Raw genomic sequence first — 25,530 nt, forward strand, 5'->3', positions numbered from 1 at the left:
CTAGTCAGTGGTCATTCACACCAAGTCATGAAGTAATTACTCTGTGCGCTGAATGATATCTGTTTTTTTGGTATGGATGATCAGACTTTAGAAAATACATATCCAGATGTTTCCTGGCTATCATCACATGGTTAGCAAAGCTCAGATGAACACAAATGAGTGAGGCTGCCATGTTTTTGCTTAGCCAATCAGGTGAAGGCATAGCAAAGTGGAAGACTTTCATAGAAAGTTTCCATAGAAACAACAACGAGTAGTGTGCAGATTTGGACTTGTGGTGTGAGCGCCAAAAAAAAAAAAGTGGGAAGTTCAGTTTAAACTGCATCTGGGGACACTTTGTTTGCTGCTGTGCATAAATAAATAAATATTTTAAACTTAATGGAAATTAATTAAGATATAGGAAGTTCAACTTAACCTTTTAGAGGGGATGAGATGAATACTAGAGTGTAGAATAACATGCAGTACTAGTCAAAAGTTTGGACATCCCTACTCATTCATAGGTTTTTCTGTGTTTTGACTATTTTCTACAGTGTAGAACAATACTAAAGACATCAAAACTATGAAATAACATATGGAACACGTAGGGAATTATGTGGTAAACAAAAAAGTGTTGAAAAAATGTTTTGTATTTTAGATTCTTCAAAGTAGGCACCATTTACCTTGATGATGCTTTGTACACTATTGGCATTATCTTAACCAGCTTCATGAGGTAGTCACCTGGAATGCTTTTCAATTAATAGGTGTGCCTCGTCAAAAGTTAATTAGTGCAATTTCTTGACTTCTTAATGTATTTGAGATCAAATAGTAAATAATAAAAATGCAATCAACAGCCCGAATGCACAACTGTAGTAATCAATATTATGCTAAGAACCACTCAACTAAGTAAAGAGAAACAACATCCATCATCATTGTCATGGAGTGTCTTTTAATGAATTAAAAAAAAAATTAGGTGTTTCCAAACTTTTGACTGGTACTGTATGCCTTATGCATAATTTACAGTTATCTTCTGGGGCTTTTATTTTTGGGACTTGCTTAATGGGACTTGTTTAATAATTTTCCAAACACTATCAATAATATATCAAAACAAGTTCAGGTACTAATAGTTAACATTACTTGCTGTGTCATCATTTTTACCATTTTTACTGAGTTTGTGCTTTCTGGTGGATTTTGAGTTGAACATGACAGAAACAGGTTCACTCAACTAGTCAGTCTAATTGAGTTTAGTGATGTTTACCTCCACTAGCAACCATCACAATGGATCATTTGGCACATTTATTGATCAATCTTTTTGGTTTTGATTTATATTAATCAGTATTAGCAACCGCACATCTTCCTTATTGCAGCAAAGTATTGCATTAGTCAAATTCTGGATATTTGATTGCAAAAAAGAACTAATTCAAGAATGACTAACAGATACAAGGTGTTTATTGCAGATTTTCTGGTTCGTTGATTGTGATTATAGGGGACATGTGTATCAGATCTCTCTCTGACTTCAACATATCCATCCAGTTTATCCAATAATCTGAAAATAATGGGGAAAAATACAGAATATCAATTAAAATCCAGTGAGTGTTATCATTCAACAGTAACTTAATACTGTTCTTATGATTTTCTCTGGAGACAGAAACTGAACATTGAAACTGATGATCTTACAGAGTAAAGAAACTATCAAAATGAGTATGGAAGTTTAAACCACTGCATGCACTTGGATTTAGCTAGCTACCTAACTAACGTATTGTTCATATCAAAGCTGTACTTGCATGTTTACTTAATGACTATGTAGTAGGAGTAATAAAACTGGGGCATTATCTATGCATACTGTACTATTTTTTCCAACAAAATTTTCTTAAGTTTGAAGTCTCAGTATGAACAGTTAAACAGTAAGTGCACTTACACTGCTGATCCAGCTGTTGTAGGCTGAGACACGGGTGAAGACGGTGGGTTTCCTCAGAGTGTTGCAGCCCAGAGATGACACAAAGCTGGTAACTCCATGGACAACATACTGCCCATTCACTAGACAGTTCAGGGGGCCGCCAGAGTCACCCTGTGGTCATAAAAGAGCTATTATATTTACTGTTATGCATAGATTTTAAAAAATATCTTAGTGTTGACTTAGATGTTTAAAATGACCCAGACAACAAAAGACCATCAACATATTTTAACTCAGACCTGGCAACCGGATTCATTGTAGCCTCCAGCGCACACCATGGTGCTCTTGACCGTGCTGCCCCACCAGCTGCTGCTTGAACATGTCCGATGGTCCACCACAGGCAGATAAGCCTGTTTCAGCTTATCAGAGAGCTGACCGCCAGCTGGAGAGATGACAAAATTTTAAATTTAACCCATCATAAATTCTAAGGTCACATACCCTGCACATTTTCAAACCTTTATATTAGACTAATTAATGAAAAGTTATCCATCATTTCCTAGGAGAAAGCAAAGTATTCTGAGTCAATATAAAATACTTTACAAGGGAGATAGGATCAGAGGGAAAACACTATGCATTTGACCTGAAAGACAATATATAAACTATCCTTTCAAGATCAAATATGTTGAGAGAAAAAAAACAACCACCATTTAATTTGGTTATTAAATGAAGTTTGTTATATAACAATTATTCACCAAAGGTGAAGTGAATATCGATGAATAATAACCAAGACAAAGTTGAGGTTATTATTCACCGATATTCGCTGAGCCTGAGGCAAATAATTGTTTTAATATAGATACACAGGTAATTACTTTTAAAAAATCATATTAAAATAATTTACTTCAAACTTCAAAAGCAGCATGCAAATGTAATAAAGGCACAGCGCAAACTTGTCACTTATCTATGCCAAATCACATAAAATACTTTGTTTTGAAACAGATAATATAAATGACAATTCCACCTTACTTTTGAATAGCTTTAGACCAAACTTTGTAGCATCTTTAGTGCTTTTAGGAACAGCATTTTCTTTCATAATTTGTAATTCTTCCTTACTTATGGTGATGAAGCCATTGGCCGCCATTTTGCCAAGTCGCTTGAGGTGATTATCGAGAAATAGTCAGAATCTCTTAACCAATCAGTGCATGCAATTTCCTATAATCACCTCTGTATTTATACTAAAAAAAAATGGTCCATGACAGGGTGGTGTGATTACCACCCCAACTTGATTATTTTCCTATAACAGCCCACCCTGGAGTGCTTTATTTCTCTTATACCACAGATCTGCCAGTGATTACAATTTTGTAATTAATGAATGAATAGCAAGCCATGCTTTTTAACTTTTTTATGGACACATTTAATCTTATGGCACGTCCACCAGACGAGTTAGTTCCTGTTATCATTTATATTAGCTATAAACAGACGTTCCCTCACAAGCTTTTCTTTTATTCTCTTGTGAAGTTACTAAAAAATGCAGCTTGCCATGTGAGTGCAAAATCAGAAAGCCTTCTGTCCTGGAAACTACCCCACGGTAGAAAACCTGCCATCTTTAACAAAGTGCTGTTGCCTGAGACTCCTTCCAGAAGCATTAACAAACTCTTTATCGAAAGATTTACCATATCAACAAATATATGCATTTTCCTTGTTAAATAGTTGCTTATTTTAAATATAACATACTTATTTGACAATAATAGATTAATTAGATGAAAATAATTGACTTATGTAGTTTGTCCACCAAGTCTGTGAATTAGCTGTCACTAAAGAAAAACAATGTATTAGAATGAGCACATAAATATAAATCTATCATTTGAATTACATCCAGAACTACTATCAGTTTTTTTTATTTAAAAAAAAAAATTTCAAGAATTCAAAGATGCCATGTTGTAATTAGCCCTAAAACGATAGTTGGTGTGTGCTTAGCTCACTGACTCTGAGTTCTTCCCCAGCCTGTAATGTAACAGAGGTTGTTGTTGGGCAGGACCTGCCCTGAAGGAGGCAGAGACGCCAGCTGCACATATGAGTTCAGGTAGGCATCAGCAGACAGACGCAGCAGAGCGATGTCATACCTGAGACCAGTACAGAAAATAGACGGAATTTATGAGTCTAAATGTAGTATAACTAATCTTTTGTATCTGCTAAAAACCATAATGGCTGTGCAACATATTACAAAAATCTTAATTGGCTGCATTCAGCCTGGGTGCTAAGTCTTTCTACATGACAAATGGTGTCTATTCTATAGTGCAACCCGGTCCAGGAAATTTATGTACATATGATATACGTATAATGATGTAAAATTGAAGCATGTTTCTGGAATGAGCTTGTGAAGTGAAGGACCTCACCCTGTGAATCACAAGAAAGGTCAGTGGACTTTGATTTAATGACATTCAGCTGGAACAATGTCTAATCAAGTCACCTATAAAAAAGCAATTCATTCAAAGCTCAGGTGACTGTAAGCAAAAGGTATGCTTAGTGCTGTACATATAATCAGGAAATGGTGGGAATGATTCCAAGTGTCCACTTGATAATGAAAACTACATAGTTAAGGAGGTCCAGTGCATTACCACTGACATGGTGCCCAAAAGTCCTACTGGTGATCCTGGCCATAATTCATCAGATAGATAAGACAAAGGAGAAGGCCATCTGAATGCCACTGGTTGGAAAGCCAACAATGTTAGACATTATCAAATAAAGATGGAGTAAACATCCAAATAGGGAATCAGCAGGAGGATAGTAGGATATATCTGAACAGGTGAGCATCCAAGGTCTCCTTGTTTCCAAGCATAGATAATTTTACACCTTCCTTTTCCCAAAACTAAGAAGGATAAACACAACTGAACAAATACTCCTTGGCTTCATGATTAAAATTCAGAAGTGCTTTAGGTCTGAGTGATGTTCAGAAGATTGTTCTGCACTGTAAAAAAAAAAAAAAAATTACACCAACTTAAAAATTCAAGGCAACTTACTGCACAGGATTTTTGAGTTTATGTGACAACTAAGATTTTTAAGTTTTGAAGAAAGTTGTGCCAACTTATACTTTTGGTCTCAGATAACTTAGCCTTCATATTCACACAAACTTACTTTTTTTCAGTTTTACATGATAAGAATTCAACTTTAAGGCCACTAATCTTTCATCCAAGTAAAAACTTCAAAATTTGAGTTCAATTTTCTTTTTATCCCACAATAAAACAAATAACAATCCAGTTCAAATAGCATGTTTATTTTAACATGATGGTAGCAAAACTGCTATAAAACTGTAGTGGCAGTGCTTTTAAGGTAAGAGTAAGCTCAGTTTGAGCCAGGACCTAACCGACAGTTAGTTCAAACATACTTACGCACCCAACAGCCTGCATCATTTGTGCCAAATTGTGCTGTGTGCTATTGTTCGTAAAGACGTGCAGTTTGCAATTTGTCAACCTTTTGAATATGTATGTGTTTTAATAGATTCACTCTTTATGTTCATTGTATGCATATTATACACCATTGTATGCCATTTGTAGCATTTTAATTGGCTGGTACTGAATTGTTTGCACATTTCATTTGTCAAATTAGCTTCAGGCTTAAAATAAGTGAATGTGTGACTTAACAAAAAAGCACTGCCACTACAGTTTTATAGCAGTTTTGCTACCATCATGTTAAAATAAACATGCTATTTGAACTGGATTGTTATTTGTTTTATTATGGGATAAAAAGAAAATTGAACTCACATTTTGAAGTTTTTACTTGGATGAAAGATTAGTGGCCTTAAAGTTGAATTCTTATCATGTAAAACTGAAAAAAAAGTAAGTTTGTGTGAATATGAAGGCTAAGTTATCTGAGACCAAAAGTATAAGTTGGCACAACTTTCTTCAAAACTTAAAAATCTTAGTTGTCACATAAACTCAAAAATCCTGTGCAGTAAGTTGCCTTGAATTTTTAAGTTGGTGTAACTTTTTTTTTTTACAGTGTGTAATTCAAATTCTACAGCACAGTGTTTCAGATTCAGAACCTCATTGGCGCTATGAGACTATTTGTACTGTATGCTCATATAATATGATGAAACACGGTGGAACAATTGTTAATATTTGAAGCTAATAGTAATAATGAACAGTGAAATGTTAGTTTTAGTGATCTCATACCCTCCAGCAACATTGTTACGATTCCACCCAGGGTGAATATGGACAGCACTGACACTCATGTACTGCTCTGTGCCTTCATGGGTATAAAGGTCATGATCTCCCAGGACAACACGCCATGTTCTCTGCCTGTAAAGATATATTTGTAAAGCATAAGAAAAACAAAGGAATTGTTCATGTTTATACAGTACCAGTCGAAAGTTTAGACACACCTTCTAATTCAGTTTTTTTTAAATAAATTAAAAGACACCTCATGTCTTAAAGTAATAATGGACTGTAATTTCTCTTTACTTAGTTGAGTGGTTCTTGACATACACTCACCAGCCACTTTATGAGGAACTTGTTCTTGAGTCAAATGGCCCTTTTCCACTTCCCTTTTTCAGCTCACTTCAGCCCGACACGGCTCACGTTTCGACTACCGTAGAGCAGCACGACTCAGCTCGCTTCAGCCCTGCTTAGCACCCAAAACTCGCACGGTTTTGGAGTAGGGCTGAAGCGAGCCAAACCGAGCTGAGTGGGGCTAGGGGCGTGAGCAGACACTCCCCTGTGCACTGATTGGTGAGGAGGAGTGTCCTCACATGCCCACACGCCCCGCGAGCACGCTGGGATCTGTAAACACCGTAAACCCGGAAGAATAATAATTACGAATTACGAGAATTTCTGAAGCCTTATGCGCCTCGCCTCATCTATACGCTCTTGCCAGTATCTGCTGGCGTTGTCGGTGACAACAAGCCACAGCACCAAGACCAGCAACACTAACGACTCCATGTCCTCCATGTTTATTGTTTACTATCCGGGTCGTGAGACTACCGCTTAAAAGATCACTGATGTCACTGTTTGCGCCGCCTAACGACATCACGTGACGTCCACCCACTTTCACTAACTCCACCCAATGTGTCCACCCACTTCCAGCCAGCACGCTTCAGCGCGGTTGTAGTTGAAATGCAACTCCAACAGCCCCACTCAGCTCGACTCAGCCCAACTCAGCCGTGTTGGTAGTGGAAAATATGATTCCTGCTCTTGGCTGGCAGGAGTGGAACCCAATGTGGTCTTCTGCTGTTGAATGCTGAGATGCTTTTCTGTTCAGCACAGTTGTAAATAGTTGCTATGAGTTGCTCTATCCTTCCTAGCAGCTCGAACCAATCTGGCCATTTTCCTCTGACCTCTCTTATCAACAAGGCGTTTCCACCCACAGAACTGTTGCTCACTCAATGTTTTTTGTTTCTTGCACCATTCTGTGTAAACTCTAGAGACTCTTATTTGTGGAAACCCTAGGAGATCAGCAGTTTCTGAAATACTCACCAGTCCATCTGGCACCAACACCCATGCCACAGTGAAAGTCACAGAGATCACAATTTTTCCCATTCTGATTTTGAACATTTAACTGAAGTTCTTGATTTGTATCTGCATGATTTTATGCATTTTATGCATTGATGTCAAGGGATTGGCTGATTAGATAACTGCATACAACAGCAGGTATATGGGTGTACCTAATAAAGTGGCCGGTGAGTGTAATATGGATTACTACTACAGTTGTGGAATAGGGCTATTTACTGTATTTTTATTATTTATTATTTGCTGTTTGATCTCAAACACATTAAGAAGGCAAGAAATTACACTAACTTTTGATGAGGCACAGCTGTTAATTGAAAAGCATTCCAGGTGACTACCTCATGAAGCTGGTAATGCCAATAGTGTGCAAAACATCATCAAGATAAACATTAGCTACTTTGAAGAATCTAACATATGAAACATATTTTGTTTAACACTTTTTTTGTTTAACACATAGTTCCAGAAATGTTCCATACATTATTTCATAGTTTTGATGTCTTCAGTATTGTTCTACAATGTAGAAAATAGTCAAAATACAGAAAAACCTATGAATGAGTAGATGTGTCCAACTTTTGACTGGTACTGTATTCATTCACATTCTAAGTGTGTATTCATTGTTTGTACTGTATGTCAGGAGAAGTAATAAACTGTCAGTAGAAATGTCAGTACTTGGATGTCAATCATTAATTTATATCTTATGATTTCACTTGCTTGCTTGCTTACTTACTTGAAAAAGCTGTCACACAGCAGTTATGCTCATATTTACACAGGAATAAAATCCATGAAATGTATCAGTCAGGATTTAGACCTCATCATAACACAGAGACAGCTCTGGTTAACCTCCTAGGGCTTAGCGGTCACATGCGTGGACAGCACTTTATGGAAATTCAGAACAAGAATCCACATATGTGGACATACTTTTTCTCTAAAAGTACATCTTATCAAAAGATGATGCTTAGTTTTTATTCTAATCAGGTTCTAATAAGCCCAAATAGCAAAGAGAAATAAAAAATGCATGTAAAAAAACAGCTTGGGCCTTAGGAGGTAATAAATGACCTACTGTTGGCGTCTGACCAGGACTGTGTCTCGCTGCTTGTGTTGCTTGACCTTAGTGCAGCATTTGATACCATTGATCATTCCATTCTTCTGGATAGACTAGAAAATGTTGTGGGAGTGAAGGGAACAGCCCTCTCCTGGCTCAGGTCTTATTTAACTGATCACTATCAGTATGTTGTTGTAAATGGTGATTTTTCTAGACATACCAAGGTAAAGTTTGGTGTTCCACAAGGTTCTGTCTTGGGTCCACTGCTTTTTTCTTTACATATGTTACCTCTGGTGGTGTAGTGGTTAGCAATGTTGCCTCACAGCAAGAAGGTCCTGGGTTTGAGCCCAGTGGCCAATGAGGGCCTTTCTGTGTGGAGTTTGCATGTTCTCCCCGCGTCTGCGTGGGTTTCCTCTGGGCACTCCGGTTTCCCCCACAGTCCAAAGACATGCAGGTTAGGTTAATTGGTGGCTCTAAATTGACCGTAAGTGTGAGTGTGAATGGTTGTTTCTCTGTGTGTCAGCCCTGCGATAACCTGGCGACTTGTCCAGGGTGTACTCCGCCTCTCACCCATAGTCAGCAGGGATAGGCTCCAGCTTGCCTGCGACCCTGTAGAACAGGATAAGTGGCTACAGATAATGGATGGATGGATGGATGGATGTTACCTCTGGGTGATATTATTTGTAAACATGATATTAGTTTCCACTGTTATGCTGATGACACACAGTTGTATGTTTCTGCAAAACCAGATGAGAGACACCAGCTTAATAGAATTGAGGAATGTGTAAAGGACATTAGACACTGGATGCTTATTAACTTCCTTCTGCTTAACTCTGACAAGACTGAAGTACTTGTACTAGGACCACATGCAGCCAGAAGTATGTTTTCTGATTACATAGTAACTCTGGATGGCCTTTCTGTTTCTTCATGTGCAAAAGTAAAAGATCTCGGGGTGATTATTGACCCCAGTCTTTCATTTGAAACTCATATCGATAACATTACCTGGATAGCTTTCTTTCATCTTAGAAATATTGCTAAGATAAGAAATTTAATGTCACTACATGATTCAGAAAAAAACTAGTTCATGCTTTTGTTACCTCCAGGTTGGATTACTGTAATGCCTTACTGTCTGGATGTTCCAATAAGTGTATAAACAAGCTCCAGTTAGTTCAAAATGCAGCAGCAAGAGTCCTTCCTAGAACTAGAAAATATGATCACATCACCCGTCTTATCCACACTGCATTGGCTCCCAATCAAATTTCGATTGATTATAAAATACTACTATTGACCTTTAAAGCACTGAATGGTCTCACGCCACAGTACCTGAGCCAACTTCTGGTCCTTTATGACCCACCCCGCCTACTTAGATCAAAAGGTGCAGGCTATCTACTGGTACCTCGTATTGTGAAGGCTACATCAGGGGGCAGAGCCTTTTCTTACAAAGCCCCACAGTTATGGAACAGCTTTCCAAGTAGTGTTCGGGAATCAGACACAGTCTCAGCGTTCAAGTCTATGCTGAAAACATATCTGTTTAGTCAAGCCTTTTGTTAATAGTTTTTATGAGGTAAAGGAGTAGATCTGGAGAGTCCTCAGACATAGAGTGTTTTGGTAAACTGGGATGTATGGATGCTGTCAGTCCCCCACTCGCTTGCTCACTCGAGTTTGTTGACAGGGTAGTGGCTGGCTGCTTTATGTCCCGGGGCTCCCTCATGCCTGTGTTACCTTCTGGCTCTCCCCTTTTAGTTATGCTGTCATAGTTAGTTTTGCTGGAGTCCCTGCTTGCACTCAGCGGAAAATGTATACGGTTTCTACTTATTCAGGTGACATTGGGCATACTTAACAACCTGCCCCCCCCCCGTCTGTCCCTCTGAGTTACATGTCAATTCTGAAATTGAGATGCTGACCTCTTCTGCTCCTTGGACCTACCTGATCCATCCTGATGCCCTATGTCTGGTTGGAGTCTCATCACATTGCTCCTGTGGAGGACGGCCCCATATGGACAGTTGAAAGTTACACTTGGAAGATGCTTTAGAACACTTACAGTAATGCTTTTATGACTGAGGACTACAGTTGACTTGCTAACTTTAGGACTGCAGTTGTCATGAACAGTTTTGCACTCAGGTTTCCATCAGTTGAAGAGTTATAACAACAACGAAACTGAGTTCATGTTAAAACTGTTAATGTTATAGTCATGTTGTCTGTTGTTGCCCAAATGAGGATGGGTTCCCCTCGAGGTTTCTTCCTCACGTCATCTGACGGAGTTTTTTCTTGCCACCGTCGCCACAGTTTTGCTCATTGGATATAGATTAGGGATAAAATTAGCTTATGTTTAAAGTCATTCAAATTCTGTAAAGCTGCTTTGCGACAATGTCTATTGTTAAAAGTGCTATAGAAATAAACTTGACTTGACTACTTGCCCTCTTGTTTTATGTTTTACAATAATAACAGGACAGAATTTTTATTTTTTGTTTCTTACACCTTAGTTTAATTTTATTTGAGTTCATTACTTATTATTAAATGTGTTTCATTAAATTGATTATAATTTATGTTATACATTTGTTTTCTTTTTAGGCCTCATCACAGTACTGAATCAGCACTGATTAATGTATAAGTCACATACTCCTGGCCTCCAGTGAAGGTTGGATTAGATGATTTCAGTTAAACATTTGCTACCATAGGGGTGGCATGGTGGTGGAGTGGTTAGTACTGTCACCTCACAGCAAGAAGGTTCTGGGTTTGAGTCCAGTGGCCGATGAGGGCCTTTCTGTGTGGAGTTTGCATGTTCTCCTTGTGTCTGTGTGGGTTTCCTCTGGGTGCTCTGGTTTCCCCCACAGTCCAAAGACATACAGGTTAGGCTAATTGGTGGCTCTTAATTGACCATAGGTGTGAATGCGAGTGTGAATGGTTGTTTGTCTCTATTGCCGCTTTTCCACTACAAACGCGGCTGAGTCGGGCTGAGCCATGCCGTGCTGAGTCGGGCTGAGCGGGGCTGTTGGAGTTGCATTTCAACTACAACCGCGCTGAACCGTGCTGGCTGGAAGTGGGTGGACACATTGGGTGGAGTTAGTGAAAGTGGGTGGACGTCAGGTGATGTCGTTAAGCAGCGCAGTGACATCAGTGAGCTTTTAAGCGGTAGTCTCACGACCCGAATAGTAAACAATAAACATGGAGGACATGGAGTCGTTAGTGTTGCTGGTCTTGATGCTGTGGCTTGTTGTCACCGACAACGCGGACAGATACTGGCAAGAGCATATAGATGAGGCGAGGCGCATAAGGCTTCAGAAATTCTCGTAATTCGTAATTATTCTCCTTCCGGGTTTGCGGTGTTTACAGATCCCAGCGCGCTCGCGGGGCATGTGTGGGCATGTGAGGACACTCCTCCTCACCAATCAGTGCACAGGGGAGTGTCTGCTCACGCCCCCAGCCTCACTCGGCACGGCTTGGCTCGCTTCAGCCCCACTCCAAAACGGTGCGAGTTTTAGGGGCTAAGCAGGGCTGAAACGAGCTGAGTCGTGCTGGTTTTTGGTAGTCGAAACGCGAGCCGTGTCGGGCTGAAGTGAGCTGAAGCGAACTGAAGTGAGCTGAAAAAGGGTAGTGGAAAAGGGCCATATGTGTCAGTGCCCTGTGATGATCTGCCAACTTATCCAGTTTGTACCCCACCTCTCGCCCATAGTCAGCTAGGATAGGCTCCAGCTTGCCTGCGACCCTGCACAGGATAAGTGGTAATGGATGATGGATGGATTTAATAATATAGATCACAATATTCTTTTCGACAGTCTGAAAAATGTCCTGCTCTTTCATTACCTTTGGCTTGCAAATTGTAAATGTACAATTACTTTTGTATGTCAATGCATACAAAAGTAATGTACAGTATTTCACTAGTCTTGGGTCAAGAGTCACTGTCTTTTATCCTATATGTATTACCTCTGGGTACAATTACTTTTAAACTTTTGTCTTAGCTTCCACTGCTATGCAGTTGACACACAGCTGTAGGTTTCTGCAAAACCATGTAATCACTATCAGCTTATTAATACTAAAGAATGTATAAAGGACGTTAGATAGTGGATACTGAGTAACATCTTCTGACTGAGTTCTCCCATGAAAAATCTACTTCTACTATGACCACAGGCAGCTAAGAAACAGGCTTTCTGATCATGCAGTCACTCTGAATGATGTCTTCAGTTACACCATGTAGTGCAGCAAAAGACTATTTTGTGATTATTGAGTCTCGTCTCTTGTTTGAAGCCCATTGAGAAAACATTACCAGGAGAGCCTTTCTTAATTTCAGAAAATAAGAAATATAATGTCACTGCATTGTGCAGGGAAAAAAAAACTATTTCATGCTTTTATTACCTCTAATATTCTTAGCTCTAGCAGTCAAGAATGCAGCAGCCTGTGTCCTGCCTAGAACCAGACATTTTGACCATATTAACCCTATTTTATTCACATTTACACTTTCTCTGAGTATAAAATTTTCCTTTGATTATAAAACCTACCTTCTAATGGTTGTTGTAATCATAAAGACTGTCCTGTTCACAATTCAGGTCTCCGATACACAAGGAGCTCACAGTGAATATCCTTCAGCACACCGAGTATTTCACTCTTCTACATCTGAATATTGTAATGATTTATAATCCTACTATCTGGTGTTACTCATAATAGGATGGTTGCCTTTTGAGATTGGTTCCTCTCAAGGTTTCATCCTCATGTCATATCAAGGAGTTTTTCCTTATGGCTGTCACTGCTATCTTGCTCATTATGGATTTTAATCTACATCTGATTTTCTTTACAGCTCCTTTATGGCAAGGTCTCTTTTTAACAGCGCGATACAAATAAAATTTAATTTACTTGAATCTCATTGGACTGTAAAGATCATTTAGTGATGATCTTTCTGCTGTGACATTTTCTACAGACAGTGCACAATCTAATTATCTACACAGACCTGATGTTTTTAATAACCCATGTTAGATTGTGTTCTGTATGAGTTTGTGACTCACGTGTCAACACAGTGAGCAGCAGTCATAACCCAGCGAGTTCTGATCAGAGATCCACCGCATGTGTGGTAGTAGGAACTGCCAGACAAATACTGTAGTGAGATCTACAGAGAGAGAATGAGAGAGAGAGAGAGAGAGAGAGAGAATGTTAATCACATATCCTCAACCTGATAAGGTGTGATCATATACAGTATCATCAAGTTGAAGCCATTTGTAACTGCACAAACAGAGTATTTTATACAAAGGGCTACTTTGAGTCATATATATATATATATATATATATATATATATATATAAATCTCCTTCTCACCCCCGGCGGGGGGGTGGTATCCATGTCATCCTCAAGCTCGGGTCCTCTACCAGAGGCCTGGGAGTTTGAGGGTTCTGCGCAGTATCTTCGATGTTCCTAGGACTGCGCTCTTCTGGACTGAGGCTTCAGATGTTGTTCCTGGGATTTGCTGGTGCCACTCTCCCGGTTTGGGGGTTACTGCCCCAAGTGCCCCCACTACCACGGGGACCACGCAACCCTTGACCTTCCACATCCGTTCCAGCTGCTCTTTCAACCCTTGATACTTCTCAAGTTTCTCATGTTCCTTCTTCTTGATGTTGGCGTCAGCTGGGATCGCCACATCTATCACCACCACCCTCTTCTGCTCTTTGTCCACCACCACTATGTCCGGTTGGTTAGCCAGGATCTGTTTGTCAGTCTGGAAGCTGAAGTCCCACAGAATCTTGGCCCTGTTGTTCTCAGCCACCTTCTGTGGTATGGCCCATTGGGACTTGGGTACTTCTATTCCATACTGGTTGCAGATGTTCCTGTATACTATCCCAGCCACTTGGTTGTGCCTCTCCATGTACGCTGATCCAGCTAGCATCTTACACCCTGCTACTATGTGCTGGACTGTTTCAGGGGCTTCTTTGCACAGTCTGCATCTTGGGTCTGATCTACTCTGGTAGATCCTGGCCTCTATGGCTCTTGTGCTTATGGCCTGTTCTTGTGCTGCCATGATTAGTGCCTCTGTGCTGTCTGTCAGTCCTGCATTATCCAGCCACTGGTAGGATTTCTTGATATCAGCCACTTCCTCTATCTGACGGTGGTACATGCCATGTAGGGGTTTGTCTCTCCAGGTTGTCTGTTCCTCCTCCTCCTCTGCACTCTCATCAGGGTTCTGCTGCCTGAGACATTCACTTAGCAGTTCATCCTTTGGGGCCATCTTTCTGATGTATTCTTGGATTTTCGATGTTTCATCCTGGACCGTGGTCTTGATGCTCACTAGCCCTCGGCCTCCCTCTTTCCTCTTAGTGTATAGTCTCAGGGTGCTGGACTTGGGGTGGAACCCTCCATGCATGGTGAGGAGCTTTCTAGTCTTGATATCTGTGGCTTCTATCTCCTCCTTTGGCCAGTTTATGATACCAGCGGGGTATCTGATGACTGCTAGTGCGTACATGTTGATGGCTCGGACCTTGTTCTTACCATTCAGCTGACTTTTCAGGACCTGCCTTACTCTCTGGAGGTATTTGGCTGTGGTTGACTTCCTTGTGGCTTCTTCATGGTTTCCATTAGCCTGTGGGATGCCAAGGTACTTGTAGCTGTCTTGGATATCACCTATGTTGCCCTCTGGTAGGTCAATCCCCTCAGTCCGGATCATCTTGCCTCTCTTTGAGACCATCTGGCCACACTTGTCCAATCCGAATGACATCCCTATGTCATCACTGTAGATCCGGGTGGTGTGGATCAGCGAGTCTATTTCTCACTCGTTCCTGACATACAGCTTGATGTCATCCATGTAGAGCAGGTGGCTGATTGTTGCCCCACTACGGAATCGGTACCCGTAGCCGCTCTTCGTGATGATCTGACTGAGGGGGTTCAGGCCTATGCAGAACAGCAGTGATGATAGCGCATCTCCTTGGTATATGCCGCACTTGATGTTGACTTGGGCAATGGGTTTTGAGTTGGCCTCTAGGGTTGTCTTCCACATTTCCATTGAGTTCTGGATGAAGGTCCTTAGGTTCCTGTTGATCTTATACAGTTCCAGACATTCCAGTATCCATGTGTGTGGCATTGAGTCGTAGGCTTTCTTGTAGTCAATCCAGGCAGTGCACAGGTTGGTTTGTCTCTTCTTACAGTCTCGGGCAACTGTTCTATCAACCAGTAGCTGGTGCTTGGCTCCTCTGGTATACACACACACACACACACACACACACACACAGTTTGTGAACCCTTTAGAATTTTCTATATTTCTGCATAAATATGACCTAAAACATCATCAGATTTTCACACAAGTCCTAAAAGAAGATAAAGAGAACCAAGTTAAATAAATGAGACAAAAATATTATACTTGGTCATTTATTTATTGAGGAAAATTATCCAATATTACATCTCTGTGAGTGGCAAAAGTATGGGAACCTTTGCTTTCAGCATCTGGTGTGACCCCCTTGTGCAGCAATAACTGCAACTAAACGTTTCCGGTAACTGTTGATCAGTCTTGCATACCAGCTTGGAGGAATTTTAGGCCATTCCTCCGTACAGAACAGCTTCAACTCTGGGGCGTTCTGGGGCATTGGTGGGTTTCTGCACATGAACTGCTCGCTTCAGGTCCTTCCACAACATTTCAATTGGATTAAAGTCAGGACTTTGACTTGGCCATTCCAAAACATTAACTTTACTCTTCTTTAACCATTCTTTGGTAGAATGACTTGTGTGCTTAGGGTCGTTGTCTTGCTGCATGACCCACCTTCTCTTGAGATTCAGTTCATGGACAGATGTTAAGCATATTTGATAAATAGTGGCAAAGTCATGTTAAATAGCTTACACAGTGATGTCATGCTGAACGTGAGTGCCTGCGTGTACCGGGATGTATATATTGAGCATGCGCAGAATAAAAGCCCAGTGAGCTAGTTAGTGTCAGAGGCCAAAGAGACAGTGGTGTGTCAGTTATTTTCTCCGTTGAATATTAGCCATTAGCTGCTGCTAGTTAGCCACTGTGGTGACTGTACACATGATAGACTGCTGCGGAAATGTCTAACGCTACAGGTTATGGGCCCAGTCAGGCAGGCCACAGGTGGCTGAGACTTTTATTCGACGGTGATGAGAAAAGTTACGAACTCTGGGAAACAAGGTTCCTCGCGCACATGGAGTTGCGTGGTCTCAGAGGTGTTATCCTGGAGGATCCAGAGATAGATTCAGATGACGAAGGAACTCTCGCGGAAGATGAGGCAAAGAACAGAGAGGCTTATGCAGAGCTCGTGCAATGTCTGGACAACAAGAGTTTGTCGCTGGTAATGAGAGATGTGAAACGTGATGGAAGAAAAGCACTGGGGATTCTTCGCGAGCACTACGCAGGAAAGGACAAACCCCACATTGTGAGTTTGTACTGTGAACTTTCTTCGCTCTATAAAGCTAGCAATGAAACAGTTACTGACTATATAATTCGAGCAGAGACTATATTCACATCATTAAGAAGAGCAGATGAACAAATAAGTGATGGACTTCAGATAGCAATGGTAGTAAAAGGGCTACCTGAGTCATACAAGCCGTTCGTAGTGCACATCACACAGACAAATGATGTTGTCACGTTCGTCGAGTTTAAAACGAAACTGCGAAGTTATGAGAGTACAGAGAAATATGGGAGAAGTGATGTGAATGTGGAAGACAATGTAATGAATACTAGCGGGGCAACGAAAGCACGTGGTAGAGGACGTGGAAAGAAAATGGGCTTGGCTGATGTCGAGTGTTATACGTGCGGTAAAAAGGGACACATGGCTAGGGCATGTCTGGACAACACCCAACAGAGAAGAGAAGATCAAAAGTGGGACACACCACGGCGAGGCAGAGGGTGTGGTCGAGGACGAGGCCGTGACTACGTGAAAGCTGATGGAGAGGCCTAAGAAGAGTCTACAACTTTCTGTTTCTTCCAGATAAGTGACTGTCCAATACAGCAAGGAAACAAGAAGGGTCTCATGGTTGACTGTGGCGCCACTTCACACATGATCAATGATGCCACAAAATTCAAAACGGTGGACAAGAGCTTCAGACCCGAGGGCCACAAGATTGAGCTTGCCGACGGGACCAAGGTGAGCGGGGTGGCGAAAATGAGAGGAGACGCCAAGATCTACTTGCTGGACAGTGAGGGACGACGAGTGAGAACAAGACTCAAGCAAGCACTCTACATCCCATCATTTCCACAGAACATCTTTTCAGTCAAAGCGGCGACAGCCAACGGAGCTGAGATTCGCTTCAAGGACGGTGATGACTGGCTGGTCAACAAGGACGGTACAAAGTTCAAAATAGAGGTGTATGGTAGGCTGTATTACCTTAGCACAGTAGAGGATGAAAATGTTGATGAAGTGTATGGTTGTCATGACATTCAAACCTGGCATAGGATACTTAGTCATTGTAATTTTGATGATATTGCAAAATTGGAAAAGGTGGTTGAAGGAATGTCGATAAAAGGGAAAAATGACAAGTCAAAGTTTCTCAGAGTCCATAGCCTCTCTAAATCTTTTAGGTAAAAACTGTGAAATATGCATACAGGGCAAGTTTACACAAAGCAGAAACAGGCAGGCAGAAGCCAAAGCTACTGCAGTGCTAGAGCTAGTACACACAGACTTGTGCGGCCCTATATAACCAGCAGATAAGGATGGATACAGATATGCGATAGCATTTACTGATGATTACAGTGGGATGATTTTTCCATACTTTATTAAAGCAAAAAGTGACACGACAAAAGCTACGGAGAAATTCATAGCAGACGTAGCTCCATATTGAAAGATAAAGTGCATAAGGTCAGATAACGGTACAGAGTTTACCGGGCAGGAGTTCCAGTCTTTACTTAGGAGTAAAGGGATAAGGCACGAGACAAGTGCACCCTACTCACCTCATCAGAACGGAACTGCCGAAAGAGGATGGAGGACCCTATTTGAGATGTCACGATGCATGCTGTTGGAGAGTAACCTCCCAAAGCAATTATGGACCTATGCTGTACAGACAGCAGCCCAAATTCGTAACAGGTGTTACAGTAAACGCCTAGAGCAGACACCTTACCATGTTTTCACAGGAAAAACACCTAACCTATCTCACATGAAGGTATTTGGCTCTGAATGTTACATATATAAGCAGGAAAAGAAGAAGTTGGATTCTAAATGTGACAAAGGGATCTTTGTCGGCTATGATAAGTATAGCCCAGCATACAATGTGTATTATCCTGAGACAGGGAAAGTCCTAAAACATAGGCTAGTGAAATTTATCACCAAAGGTAGCGCAGATAGGCAAACTCAGACAGATTGTGACATGGGGGACAACATTGAGAGTTATGGAAATACTCCACCAAAGATAGTCAACCAGGGTCAGGGACAGCCTGAAGAGAGTAGAGAGCCTAGTGTGGAGGAGACTACTGAGGCAGATCCAACCCAGGCAGATAGCACTCAGAGAGAACAGGGAGAAAGGAGATATCCTACAAGAGAGAGAAAAGCTCCAGAGTACTTAAAGGAGTACCAATGTAAAGCTGAGTGTGATAATGATGAATGTGAAAACGTGGATTATTTCTACAGGGTGGCCTATGATGTACCTAAAAGATTTAGAGAGGCTATGGACTCTGAGAAATCAAAAATATGGACTGATGCAATGAGAGAAGAGATGAACTCTTTAACAGAGAATGAGACTTTCACTCTGACTCCACTGCCGAAGGGCAAACAAGCAGTGGGAGGTTGCTGGGTATATGCAGTGAAAGAGAGCCCAGATGGATCTGAGACTTGTAATGCCAGATATGTGGCAAAGGGGTATGGTCAAGTGGAAGGGATTGACTATAAAGAGACATTCTCACCCACGGCCAACATGACCTCTGTCCGAGCATTAATGCAGGTTGCTGTACAGGAGGATCTTACACTACACCAAATGGATGTAAAGTCTGCTTACATCCATGCTCCAATGGACTGCGAGGTATATATGGAGCAGCCGGAAGGTTTTGAGATTAAGTCAGAAACAGGAGAACACTTAGTGTGCAAAATCAGCAAGTCATTGTATGGGTTAAAACAGTCCGGTCGTAACTGGAACCTGTTACTGCATGATCACCTTATGGGCAATGGTTTTGTGCAAAATGATGCTGATCATTCAGTGCGTTTACATGCACATAGAGAGAATCAAATTTCTGCCGTTGCTCGACTGAAATCGAAGTTCAAAATGCCATGTATACACCTTAATTCGGCTGAAATTGAACCGAACTTGATTTCTCGGAATCGAGCTACATGACCTAGATTATGCGATTTCTGCCGAGCTACTTAGTGCATGTATACCCTATTGAGCTACGTATTCGAGCTACTTACTTCAGCACTGCCCCTTCCGGAAGTGACGAGACCACAAGGGAAACACAACAGCCTCGGTCGGCATGACAACGAATCATGACAACAGCATGAATCTTTTCTTTTTGTGGCATTGTTCGCACTGTTAAAATTTAGCTCACTTACTGTATCACCAAATACATCTGTACAGCTGTTGCATAGCTGTGAATTGTGTACATAAACAAGTCATTGTATTTGTGTGTGTGTGTATATATAGATGTCCAACATCTGAAGAATGTCAATAAAAACAAAACAATTGAACTTTTTGTGTGTTTATTAAGACATAAGTTAAATTGTAAGCAAAAAATAATAATTTTTTTTGTTAGCAAAAAATGGACTTTAGAAAAATATTATTGTGCAAAATAAGTTGTCTTACAAAACAGTGGTCTGCGCCGGACAGTTTGTGGCCATATAGTCTGTTAGAGCAAGCCTAACAGCTTGAACACAGAACTGCCAGTGTTGCCAGATTGGGGGGTTTTAAGTGCATTTTAGCGGATTAGAACATGTTTTGAGCTGGAATACGTCAGCAGTATCTGGCAACACTATAGCTCTTCTTCATGACGACAACCGGAAGTGTACCAACACGATGGGGCGTGTAGCGCCATGTGTGGCTCGGATGCACAATAGCCCGATTTCACTTGTGCATGTAGAATTGGATTTCTCTGGCACCCCTGCTGGGACCCTTTGCTCGATTACCGACAGTAGCTCGATTTGGACGTGCATGTAAACGTACTGACTGTGTCTACAGCAGAGAATCTGACAATGAGAAAGTGATTCTGTTAGTGTGGGTAGACGACTTGATCATAGCAGCAAGTAACGACACATTACTCAGTGATGTAAAGGAGATGCTGAAGAGAAGGTTTAAGATGAAGGATATGGGTCCACTTAAGCACTTTCTGGGTATTGACTTTAGTCACAGTGAAGGAGAGATCAAAATGACTCAAAAGAGACACATTGTGAAAATGTTAGCAAAATTTGGAATGTCTGAATGTAAACCGAGATCCACCCCATCTGAGCAAAAGTTGAATTTTGACAATCAGGGTGAGGCTATTGACTCAACAGGATATAGAGAAATAGTAGGTAGCTTGATTTACATTATGACATGTACCAGACCTGACTTGAGCTGGGTTGTTAGTAAGCTTTCACAACACTTAGCTGAACCAAAGCAACAGCATTGGGTTGCAGCAAAACACCTACTGAGATACCTAAAGGGTATGATAGATCAAGAATTACACTATCGAAAATGTGAGGAAAGCCTACAACTTGAGGGATATAGTGAATCTGATTGGGCAACTGACAAAAGTGATAGGAGGAGCACAACTGGATACTGTTTCAGTTTAACTGAGAGTGGTCCAGTTATATCATGGAAGAGTAGAAAGCAGCCAACAGTGGCACTATCTACCTGCGAGGCGGAGTATATAGCGCTAGCAGCCACTACTCAAGAGAGTATGTACCTAGTACAACTGCTTAAAGGAATGGATGGTAGTAACCAGCATGTACCAGTCAAGATATATGAGGACAATCAGGGGGCAATAGTGTTGTCTAAGAACCCAGTATGCAGACAGAGAAGCAAACATGTATGTTCTGCACACACAGAAGGGAAGATATTAATAGAATACTGCCCTACTGCAAACATGGTAGCTGATGTTCTTACCAAGCCATTGACAAAGGTTAAATTTGAGAAGTTCAAGGGATATTTGTTTGGAGAGTAATGAGAGCTGACAGATGTAAATGTTTCGGGAGAGAAATGTGAACTGTTAAGTTATGTAATGATAAGTTTTATTTGAAGTTTTCAGAACACTGCCTGTACTGTATGCCAAAGGTTTTATTTTGAGTTTTGGAGTTATGTATTTTTGGTTTTGTTTACCACTAGAGGGAGCTATAAACATGTCTTTGAGTGGGAGTGTTAAGCATATTTGATAAATAGTGGCAAAGTCATGTTAAATAGCTTACACAGTGATGTCATGCTGAACGTGAGTGCCTGCATGATATTGAGCATGCACAGAATAAAAGGCCAGTGAGTTAATTAGTGTCAGAGGCCAAAGAGACAGTGGTGTGTCAGTTATTTTCTCCCGTGAATATTAGCCATGAACTGCTGCTAGTTAGCCACTGTGGTGACTGTACACACAATAGACTGCTGTGGAAATGTCTAACGCTACAACAGATGTCCTGAGATTTTCCTTTAGAATTCGCTGGTATAATTCAGAATTAATTTTTCCATCAATGATGGCAAGCCATCCTGGCCCAGATGCAGCAAAACAGGCCCAAACCACGATACTCCCACCATCATGTTTCACAGATTGGATAAGGTTCTTATGCTGGAGTGCAGTGTTTTCCTTTCTCCAAACATAACACTTCTCATTTAAACCAAAAAAGTTCTATTTTGGTCTTATCCATCCACAAAACATTTTTCCAATAGCCTTCTGGCTTGTCCACGTGATCTTTAGCAAACTGCAGACGAGCAGCAATGTTCTTTTTGGAGAGCAGTGGCTTTCTCCTTGCAACCCTGCCATGTACACCATTGTTGTTCAGTGTTCTGCTGATGTTGGACTCATGAACATTAACATTAGCCAATATGAGAGAGGCCTTCAGTTGCTTAGAAGTTACTCTGGGGACCTTTGTGACCTCGCTGACTATTACACAACTTGCTCTTGGAGTGATCTTTGTTGGTTGACCACTCCTGGGGAGGGTAACAATGGTCTTGAATTTCCTCCATTTGTACACAATCTGTCTGACTGTGGATGGGTGGAGTCCAAACTCTTTAGAGATGGTTTTGTAATCTTTTACAGCCTGATGAGCATCAACAACACTTTTTCTGAGGTCCTCAGAAATCTCCTTTGTTCGTGCCATGATACACTTCCACAAATATGTGTTGTGAAGATCAGACTTTGTTCTTTAAATAAAACAGGGTGCCCACTCACACCTGATTGTCATTCCATTGATTGAAAAGACCTGACTCTAATTTCACCTTCAAATTAACTGATAATCCTAAAGGTTCACATACTTTTGCCACTCACAGATATGCATTATTGGATCATTTTCCTCAGTAAATAAATGACCAAGTCTAATATTTTTTCTCATTTGTTTAATTGGGTTCTCTTTATCTACTTTTAGGGCTTGTGTGAAAATCTGATGATGTTTTAGGTCATATTTATGCAGAAATATAGAAAATTCTAAAGGGTTCACAAACTTTCAAGCCCCGCTGTGTGTGTGTGTGTGTGTGTGTGTGTGTAATGGGAAGTATACATGTGTGTATGATAGATGTATCATTTCCATCCATCATTTCCATTATCTGTAGCCACTTATCCTGTTCTACAGGGTCGCAGGCAAGCTGGAGCCTATCCCAGCTGACTATGGGCGAGAGGCAGGGTACACCCTGGACAAGTCACCAGGTTATCGCAGGGCGATGCATCATTTTACAGGATATATAAATTTATATACACACACTGTATTTACAGTATATATGCATGATATTTATATTATATATCAAGGAATAGTGTTTGTGTGTGTATATGTGTATATCTATTGTATATACATTCGATCCACACTAACTGGACACGAGCAATCCTGCGCCCTGATTGGCTACTCTACTACTAGGCTATCAGCTCATATACCATGAGTAGAGAAAAACAAAATGACAGAGCGTGTTGCTGAACCAACAGAGGATGAAATAAAATTTTCACTCAAAAACAAAACCTCAAAAAATGCCAAGAAAAGCAACAAAATATGGAATAAAAGTATTTGATGACAAGAATGTATCTTTTAAAATGTTTTAAAGAATTATTTTTATCGCATTTTTCACAAATTGCTACTGTCATTTTGCTGGTTTGTTTACATTTTAAGTGGAAATGATTTTGTCCGATGTTTTGTCCAAAATTGTTTTTTATCGAATTTGCAAAAAATAAAAATGCTCTGTTTCTCAAAAGCCAGTGAATGTGGATACAATACAATAGCTATTCCACTCAATCTTGTCGTACATGGCTTATAGCCAACTGGGCACTACGTGTCTTGTTGGCTATCAGCTCAAGTACGACTCGATTGAATGGAATAACTGTTTTATATATATACTGGGTGCGATTTGCTGGGGGGGATGGTGGGGATCATCCCCCCCTCTGGTTTTTATCTCTGCTGAAAAAAATCCTCGGGGACAACCCTGTCAATAAAACAAACAAACCCCCCAAAAAGTTGACATGACAGGCATGTTGTGACATAGTTTTCTATGGTCTACATTGCACTCACTTTCAAAATGACCCGAAGTGGCAGCTTTGATGTTCATGAACGTCCCCAGCAAATAGATACATTGTAGATAATAACAATATCCAGGCTGGACGACAACGGTGTGCTTGCTGCGTGTGCTGTGCTGTGCCCCTTAAGCTGGCCGAAGGATGAAGGCGAGCGCATTCTGTTTGGGGAAGACAAACTTGTCAGAATTCAAAAAACCCTGGCAGCTGAGGTCTCTGACACCGCTCTGCTGCTGAAAGAATTGACAGTACAAGTTCAATGGAGTCCAAGGAGAAAATCTCCTCAACTTGCTTTCTGTCGTCTCTACACTTCCCGTGTCAACAGCAGAGTGTGAACGTGGATTTAGCGCCATGAATCACATCCTTACTGATGAGCGCAACAGAATGAATGTATCCATACTGAACAGCCTTCTTTTCCTCACTGTCAATGGGCCAGATGTGCGTTCCTTCCCTGCTGAGAAATTCGCAGAAATGTGGATTAAAGAAGGGCGAAACGCGGCAGATAGCGCACCGACGGGAAAGCAGAAAAGGCCACATGAACTGCGCCATTAGAGCAAACTGTTAATTTAGTATTCATGTATTTTAGTGATTTTCGAGTCACTGTCCATTTAATCTGGAGGGAGAGAAACATCACAGCAATGCAACAAGCAATGCGAACTTTGTTGTGTGTTAGTGTTCATGTATTTAGTCAGAGAGATAGGAAGATGAATTTACTATCTCTGGTTTAGTGTTCGTTTTCATTTAGTGTTATTCATTTGATATCATCGGATGTTATTGAGCTGTTAGCCTATTGTTACCTTAATTTTGTGACGTTTCATGATTAAAAAAAAAACATCCCCCTTTCTGTTTTTTTGACAAATCGCACCCTGTATATATATACACATATATACACACACACACATACACACACACACACACACAGTCCTTTACATATAGTATAACTGGAGTATAAATGAGAGTGACACTTTGTCAAAGATTTGCTGAAGAAGCTTCTATTTATTTCTATAAATATTTATTTGGAAGTTTTTAAGGGTGTAAATTCCAAAAACCAATGTTTATGACTCTTCATAAAGGAGCAATAGTCAATAATTTACCTGCCAGCGCCATGAGTTAGGCGGGGCCACCTCTCCACCCACAACTCTCTCCTCTACATTCTCCAGGTACCTGGGCTCAGGCCTCTTTTCGGCTAGAGCTACACAGAGAGAGAGAGAGTTATATATGTCCACAGCCCTTTATACATTTTCAGTGAAAGTACATGCTAGTTGTTATTCAGGAACAGTCATGGTCTGATGCAGCCTTCAGCAAAAACAAGTCCAGTATGACCAAAAATATTAAGCTTAACATCACATCCATTACATTTTGTTATTTTTTGTCTGAATGTTTCTAATTTTCTCAGTTTGTATGACAGTGATGGCTTACCCAGGCCCACCAAGATGCTCAGCAAAAGGAATCTCAGCATGGTTGCAGTTGGTCAGGACTCACAAACTTCAGTATTGTTATGCCACTGCTTTATATACTACCACACAGAGAGGAATGATCGATTAGAGTCTTA

The 25,530-nt window shown here is 40.8% G+C and overlaps 1 protein-coding gene across 1 annotated transcript; it reads right to left on the reverse strand.

The window, feature by feature from the left end:
• Nucleotides 1-1,870: 1,870 nt before the first annotated feature.
• Nucleotides 1,871-25,437, reverse strand: LOC132874199 (elastase-1-like). Its single transcript, XM_060910188.1, has 7 exons — nucleotides 25,398-25,437; nucleotides 25,073-25,170; nucleotides 13,405-13,505; nucleotides 6,037-6,162; nucleotides 3,851-3,987; nucleotides 2,167-2,309; nucleotides 1,871-2,041 (listed from the first exon to the last, which is right to left on the reverse strand). The coding sequence occupies exons 1-7, from the start codon at nucleotides 25,435-25,437 to the stop codon at nucleotides 1,871-1,873; spliced, it is 816 nt and encodes a 271-aa protein (XP_060766171.1).
• Between the last annotated feature and the right edge of the window lie 93 nt (nucleotides 25,438-25,530).

Source organism: Neoarius graeffei, chromosome 26, assembly GCF_027579695.1.
Source record: "Neoarius graeffei isolate fNeoGra1 chromosome 26, fNeoGra1.pri, whole genome shotgun sequence".
Taxonomy (NCBI): domain Eukaryota; kingdom Metazoa; phylum Chordata; class Actinopteri; order Siluriformes; family Ariidae; genus Neoarius; species Neoarius graeffei.

Bases quoted from the DNA above. Each gene is read 5' to 3' on its own strand.
- LOC132874199 (XM_060910188.1), bottom strand. From the start codon at position 25,437: ATGCTGAGATTCCTTTTGCTGAGCATCTTGGTGGGCCTGG. The intron at 25,171-25,397 runs GTAAGCCATCAC...CTCTCTGTGTAG, and splicing joins GAGCATCTTGGTGGGCCTGG to CTCTAGCCGAAAAGAGGCCT. The intron at 13,506-25,072 runs GTAAATTATTGA...CTCTCTCTGTAG, and splicing joins CTAACTCATGGCGCTGGCAG to ATCTCACTACAGTATTTGTC.